Source organism: Diabrotica virgifera, chromosome 5 (assembly GCF_917563875.1).
Source record: "Diabrotica virgifera virgifera chromosome 5, PGI_DIABVI_V3a".
NCBI lineage: Eukaryota > Metazoa > Arthropoda > Insecta > Coleoptera > Chrysomelidae > Diabrotica > Diabrotica virgifera.
Window position 1 is genome coordinate 178,882,558 of NC_065447.1, and position 8,024 is coordinate 178,890,581.

At 30.5% G+C, this 8,024-nt stretch overlaps 1 protein-coding gene across 1 annotated transcript; it reads left to right on the forward strand.

The window, feature by feature from the left end:
* The first annotated feature begins 1,457 nt into the window (after nucleotides 1-1,457).
* Nucleotides 1,458-2,768, forward strand: LOC114334345 (toll-like receptor 6). Its single transcript, XM_028284382.2, has one exon. It carries the CDS (start codon nucleotides 1,458-1,460, stop codon nucleotides 2,766-2,768), a length of 1,311 nt encoding a protein of 436 aa, XP_028140183.2.
* Nucleotides 2,769-8,024: the final 5,256 nt, after the last annotated feature.

Consider the following 8,024-nt stretch of genomic DNA (forward strand, 5'->3'; position numbering starts at 1 on the left):
ATTTTGCCCCCTTACTTTGTATTTATTGCTATATTGCAGAAAAGGTAATACATTAAGACATTTTTTACCAGTCGTATATCATACAAAATTCAATTATCTTTATTTTATTTCTCCACGACTTTGTTCCAAAACGAATCATTTTAAAGTTATAAGCAAAGAAAGCAGAAAAAAATCGATGTTTTTCGAAATTTTTAATTATTTTAATTTTTTTATTAATGTTCCGGGCATATTTGAGAATGAGCATAAGTCAATTATTATTACATGACTATTCCACCAGAAATTCTACCTTTGACATCTATTTACCGATCCCGTCCAGTGAGTTAGTAAAGAAATCTATATTATATTCTGCAAAAAAACTTTACAACCATCTCCCTCTACAACTTAAATCTGCAACATCTTTCCCCAAGTTCCGTAAAATGACTAAAGCCTATTTATCTGAAAGACCATATTATTCAACAGCAGAGTTTCTTAACCAATAACTAAGAAAGTACAGTATTCTTATTTATAAGTATAATCTTAATCTATATTTGAGTGTCATATGCAGCAGCTTAACTTAACTTATTAAATTTCTTAAGGTAGAATATGCAATTTGCAATTTTTTTTTAATTTTGCAATAGATTGTTACTGTTTTTTTTTGTTTCTCTTCATTATTTTTATTTATATAGACGATTTATATCATTTTAGTAAATTGAATTTGTTATTTGTTATTGTTCTTATTTATGATTCTTGTAAGCTTTGTCTATAAAATTGTTAAATTTTTCATGACAATAAAGCATATTTCTATTCTATTCTATTCTATTACTGAAGGTTTCACCTAACTTTATCTGCAAAAATCCGAATGCCACCTCTCACATCCAAAAATAGACGTTTTTTTCTCAGATCCTTACTGGTCTATTAAGCTTAAGACGAGAAAAACATAAGAATTATAATAATATAATTATAATACATTATAATAAAAATATAATGTAGTAATAGATATGATTGATAATAAGGTAAGAATCGAAAATAATGGTGCAACGTAAGTGATACTCAAGGAGGCCCTATCTATAAGTAGAGCTTAGCTAAGCTGGAGCTTAAGATCTGTTGGTGCAACCAGGCATAAATAACTTTATAGTAATTAAAAATTTTAAAAAAATATTCTAGGAAATCCCATCGTTGCGTATAAGCAACATTTTTTTATGAAAAAACTAAGGGCTTAATTTTTTTTAAATTGATAGATGAGTATTAAGTAGGTATATTCTTTGCAATAAAAAAACATAATTCATTCTTTTTTCGAAGCTTGGGAACTAATGGGTTTATTTACTAGTCCGGCCCTGAACAAACACGTGTTTCCAGCGAGCATTTTTATGAGTTTATACCGTTTATGTTGTTTTGTAGATTCTGAATTTAGTTTTAAATCTGCGTACTAAAGTCGAACAATTATTATTATATTCGTAAACATGTTCCCAAAAATACTAATGGTGATATCCACGTTTTTTGTTTGTTTAAAATGTAGTAATATTTCTGTTGACCTGTACAAAGACTTCGACTATATAGGGGATACGATAACAATTAACTCAATTTTTGAGTTGAAGCAAAATGTGGTCCATAGAGGTGAATTACAAGGCATTCTGATTGAAAACCAAAATGTTCCAGTATTACCAAATAACTTTTTGAATGGAATCAGTGTAAGAGAACTCTCAATTACTAAATCCCAAGTAAGAGATGTTGAACCTGGTGCATTAGATATGGCTTCTGTCGTTAACCTAATATTGAATGATAACCAAATTGCAAGAATAAGAAAAGGTATATTTAACAAAAAATCATTTAGTTCACTTAATTTAAACAATAACAATATATCCCATATAGAAGATGACGCATTTCAAGGTGCAAATATCGAAAAACTGAGCTTGGATGGTAACAAGATGACAAAATTGACTTCAAAAATGTTTACCCGTTCGCATATAGCAGTTATTTCGCTACAATCGAACGGAATAAGTAACATAGAGGATGGTACCTTTGCTAAAATCGATAACTTGAGGGAATTAATTCTAAATGACAACCAACTGGAGGTTATTGGAAACGTCTTTCGGAACTTGACAAATTTACACGATTTGTACTTGAAACAAAACCAAATTAAGACACTTGAACCTGGATGTTTTGACGGTTCTGGGATCTACTACCTTTATCTTGGAAGTAACCAACTGACTCATATTGCAAAAGGTGTGTTTTATAAAGTACCTCTCGTCATATTGCATGTTAGTGATAATAGAATTTCAAAAATTGATAAAGGTGCTTTAGCCGGTATTTCAACGCTGAAATATGTTCACTTACATAATAACAATCTTGGAGATTTAAAGCTGTCTACTCTTGACTTCCTCAATACTCCTTTAAACTATCTAGTTCTGAGTGATAACTGCATTTCAAATATTGATATTGGTGTGTTTAAAAATAGTAAAATAGATGACTTGGACCTAAGCAGAAACCAGATAAAATCGATTAAAAAAAAGCTTTTCCAAAATGTTATAATTCACACCATTAACTTGAGTGAAAATGAAATTAGCGAAATAGAAGAAGATGCTTTTGACGATATCGAGGATTTAAGTAGCATAGATGTGAGCTTGAACAAACTTAAAGAAGTTAAGAAGAGGATGTTCAGTCTACCATTGGATAAAGTTAATTTGGAAGGTAATGTAATAACTTACATCGATAGTGATGCCCTCAATGGTCTTCCGCTGTCACATCTTCAGATAAAAAATAATCATATTGCTACCAACAACAACGCTTAACATATATTATGTATTTAATAATAGTTGTATAAATAATAAAATTTTATGTATTTGTTTCTTTGTTTGTAAGATTTCAGTTTACAAAATATGATGAATTTGGAATAAAAAAATTAAAGATATGCACGTCAAATTTATTTGTCTTCTTCTTCTTATTTGTATGTAGACATGACTCTGTCTGTCTTTTAATGTACCTCTAGTAAGTTGTCATTCCATCTTTTTGGTGGTCTTCCCACTGATCTTCTTCCTATTGGGGAACCTTCTCTCGCCGTCCTTACTACTCTATTTGTTGTCATTCGGCTTATGTGGTCGTTCCATTCTACTCTTCTGTTTTTCACCCCGTTATTAATGTTGTCCACCTTATATCTCCGTCGTATATCTGCACTTCTAGCTATATCTCACAGTGTCTTACCATCGATTTTTCGCAGTGTTTTCATCCCTGATGTTTCTAGCATTCTTTTGTCCTCTTTGTATCAGGTCGTGTTTCTGCCGATTATGTCATTATTCGTCTGATGACTGTTTTGTAAATTCCACCTTTCACTTCTTTTCCGATGTTTCTATTTCTCCATATTGTTTAATTCATGCAACCTGCGGCTCTATTTGCTTTATTCACCTGATCTTTCACCTGATTGTGTGGTGTCTAGATATTTAAACTCCATTACTTGTTCTTATATTTGACCCTCCAGCTTTAATTTACACCTTATTAGATCTGCTGTTATAACCATGCATTTAGTATTTTTTGGGGAAATTAACAGGTTAACCCTTTGAGACCCTGTGTACATGTATACGTACATAGCTTTTATTCTTTTGTTAAATACAAACTACTCCAACTTTTATTAATTCGTTCATTTTCTTTTTTTGCCCTCTGATCATTCTCCATACTTCTTTTTGTGTTCCGTAGAAGTCGTGTTCCATCTTTTTTGAGAAACTCTGCCAGTGCTCCCTTTTTATTTGCCTCACTAAAGTATTCGTTTCGTGTCTGATTCGTTTGTAGTGGTTGTATTTCTGTTGTGTTTGTTTGGTTCTGTATTGTAAAAAGGCTTTCTTCTTTTCTTCGCATTTTATCTTAACTTCCCCTCTAAACCACGGGGTTTTCTTCTTTAATATGTGAGTATTCGTTACTTTTCTCTCTCCAAGTGATTCTGTTGTAGCGTCGATTATATTATCTTTGAGTTTTTGCCAGCTTTCATCGATGATATCGTTTTCTAATATTCCATTCTCAGAAACCTTCTCTGATATTCTTTTCCTGTATAAGTATTCCGTGGATTCCGTATGTAGTCCTTCGACTTTGATTTTTGTTTGTGTTGGTGCTGCCCTCTTAGGTGTGAAATATTTCATAATGATTCCTCTTTTACATAATACTTGGCTATGGTCGCTACCTACATCTGCTGAGTTGAGGCATCTTACGTCAATTATTCGTCGAATATATTATGTATATGTACAATATTTATTTCGCCGAAGCGATGGCTGTCGCCAAATAAATCCTTTTTTCCCAATCCAAAAATAGGTTTTACATTTATTTTACACAATTTATACACACATACATTATAGACCATTAAGGATCTGTTTTTAGGTGGATGTGAGAGGTGGCACTCAGATTTTTGCGGATAAAGTTAGGTGATAACTTCGTTAATAATAATTGATTTATGCTTCTTCTCAAATATGCCCGGAACATAAAAAAAAAATATTTAAAAATTTCAAAAAATTTCGTTTTTTATCTAATTTTTTTGCTTATAACTTTAAAACTGTTCATTTTGGAACAAAGTCGCATAAGAATGAAACAAAGATAATTAAATTCTATATCAGATGCGATTAGTTAAAAATGTCTTAATATATCACCCTTGCTGCAAAATAGCAATAAATATAAAATAAGGGGGCAAAACAAGCCTGTCTTTATTCAATGATTTTCCATCACTTAGGTTACATTTGAAACCTTCCTAATTCCCTTAGAAAATTTTTGTAATTTTCTAAAACCGTAGATCAAATTTCATTAAATTTGACTTACTAGATTTTGAATAATAATTTTGCAATCTAAACTTTTTTAAAAAATTAAAAGTTTTTTTAATCTTGCACAACAAAAACTAGAACATACGAAGATTTGTCAATTTTTTACATATAAAGAAGCTCAATCCACCTATCTAATGCACTTTACAGGATTAAAATCGGATTATTTAAGCAGCCTCAGAAATGTTTTAAAATTATAAACAATTTTTTGGCTTATAAACAAATTGGTCCTGTGGCCAGGAGGGGGTGCTACGGGCTCCTTTATTTAGATGGACTTACCCAAGATTTTTATGTATTTTTTGACCCGTAGAACACGATTTTTTTGAGTAACAGTTGATCCGGATGTCAATAAGATTGTTATAAACAAAGAACTTGAGGAATTACATAACATCGATTTTTCGCAAAATAAAACATTTTTTTTGTATTTCTTGGGTAATTCTAAGCAAAAAATGTTCTTACAAGTTTTTTCGTAGGATGCATAATTTTAGAGATAAACGCAGTGGAACTTTCAAAAATTCGAAAAATTGCAATTTTGAACGCGAATAATTTTTGATTAAAAAATAAAATAGCAATTCTGCCGACAGCATTTGAAAGTCTAAGTCAAATTATACCGGTTTTAATTATTTTCATTGCTAAGCCAAAAAATTGTTTATAAGTTTAAAACATTGCTGAGGCGCATTTAATAATCCGATTTTAATTCTGTAAAGTGTATTAGATAGGTAGAGCACCTCTTTATATGTAAAAAAATTAGACAACTTCTAAATGGTCTATTTTTTGTTCAGAAAGATTTTAAACAATTTGAACTTTTTGAAAACATGTAGATTGCAAATTTATTATGCTAAGGGCCGGTTGTTCGAACGCTAATCAAGAAGTTGATTATAATCAATCATTTATTGTAATCAATTTTCTTGATGGAAATCAAATCGCGACATGAACAATACATGTAAAACACTAATCAGTTATTGATTGTAGGTAAAACAGTAATTAAAATATAGCCGCAGCTCTTAAATTATTAAAAATTGCTTATTATTATTATTGATTTGTAAGTAAAAACAAGAAATTAATATCAGAAAGAGTTTAATTATGTTTTATTTTAAATTAAAACCAAAATAATAAAATAAATCAGTCAACATAACCTCAAAATGCTAACATCTGTCAGAAGTACGCTTAATCAAATATAATTGTAATTAAATATTTGATAATGATCAGTTTTGATTAGCGTTCGAGCAACCGGCCCAAAATCTATTAAGTCGATTTTAATGAAATTTGGTACACGATTTAAGTATATTACAAAGAATTTCCTAAGCGAATTAATGAGGTTCTAAGTGCCACCAAAGTGGTTAAAAACATTGAACAACAACAGGCGTGATTTGCCCCCTTATTTTGTATTTATTGCTATATTGCAGAAAAGGTAATATGTTAAGACATTTTTGACCAGTCGTATGTAATACAAAATTCAATTATCTTTATTTTATTTCTCTACGACTTTGTTCCAAAACGAATTGTTTTAAAGTTATAAGAAAAGAAAGCAGAAAAAAATCGACGATTTTTGAAATTATTAAATATTTTAATTTTTTTATTAATGTTCCGGGCATATTTGAGAAGGAGCATAAGTCAATTATTATTACTGAAGGTGTCACCTAACTTTATCTGCAAAAATCCGAATGCCACCTCGCACATCCAAAAATAGACGTTTTTTCACAAATCCTTACTGGTCTATTATAATATATGTATACATACGTACAATAATTATTTCGCCGAAGCGATGACCGTCTCCAAATCAATTATTTTTCCCCATCCACAAATAGGTTTTACATTTATTTTAAATTTAAATACTTCTACACAATTTATATATGTACCGGGTGTCCCAATAAGAATGGCTCTCGGGCATATCTCAGGAACCGTTTATAGTAGAGCTTTGAAATAAAAAAATTTATAACAAAAGTTGCCTCAGGAAAAGCATGGAAATCATTTTCATAATTGTGGGACCACCGCTAGAGGGCGTAATTGAATATCAAAAATTAAAAAATCTAAATTTTACATAATTTTCCTAATGAAGGTGCACTGGAAATCCGATCGTCGTATTCTTCATAAAATTCTACGCATATTTGATTTGACAAGTTTAGGTCTACCTTTGGAAATAAGAGGTGGGGGTGAGTGGGAACCTTGTTATGCAAAACTGGCTGTGAGTCCGGTTCTGCTTAATCAAATTTTGCAAACTTGGTCTTGTTGAAGACAAATCTTTTTTATCAATGTAAAAGTTATCATTTTGAACCAACTTACTGAGTAATGTGCCAGCTAGAAGGCGTTATTTAATTTTTTTCAGAAATCTAGTGCTCCTTGGAAAATATTAAATACAAACATGCATTTTTAATACCATATTGCGAAATTAGACAAAATAAGTAACAGAATAGCGAAAACCGCATGTTAATACCTTTTTTTTATCTCGATATATCTTACAAAACGTGTAAATGTAAAAATATAGCTATTACTGTCACCGGTAAACGAAATTCATTAAAGGTAGTGTGCTATGGAAACAACAAAGAAACATTTTTCAGCTGTCAACGTATATTAGGTCTTTTCAACGCTTCTCATTTGTTTCGAGCCTCGTTCATATCTCGTATATTAATATTATACACGGATTATACGGCATATGACAGAGGCTCGAAACAAATGAGAAGCGTTGAAAAGCCCTATTAAAAAGAAATAAAAACAACTATTTAGTGATGACATAAACGCTCAAATTGTTGTTCATCATTTTCGTTGCAAACATTTACTCCTTCAAGAGTAGATTGAACAGCAGTCTCAATTTCTGCTCTCGATATGCTTTGAATGGCGTTTAGTATTCTCTTGATAATGTATTCTAGAGTAGTGTATGATTAGCATCAATTTGAATATTTAGGTCGTCACTAAGTAGTTCTTTTTGTTCTGTGTTATATTTAATTTTAATAGTATTGTTTCTCTGTATATTGTTGTTGTAATTAATTATATTTTTATACGTTGACATCTGGAAAATGTTATTTTGTTATTTTCCAAAGCACACTACTTTTCATTAACTGAGTTTACCGGTGATAGTAACAGTTATGTATAAAATTTACACGTTTCTCGAGATATCTTGAGATAGAAAAAAGGTGTTGACATGCAGTTTTCGCTATTCTATTGATAATTTAATCTAATTTTATAAAATATGATTAAAAATGCATACTTCTATTTAATATTTTCCAGAGAAAACTAGATTTCCGAAAAAAATTAAAT

What these genes read in the sequence shown, in the direction of transcription:
- LOC114334345 (XM_028284382.2), top strand. Translation starts at nt 1,458, where the DNA reads ATGGTGATATCCACGTTTTTTGTTTGTTTAAAATGTAGTAATATTTCT.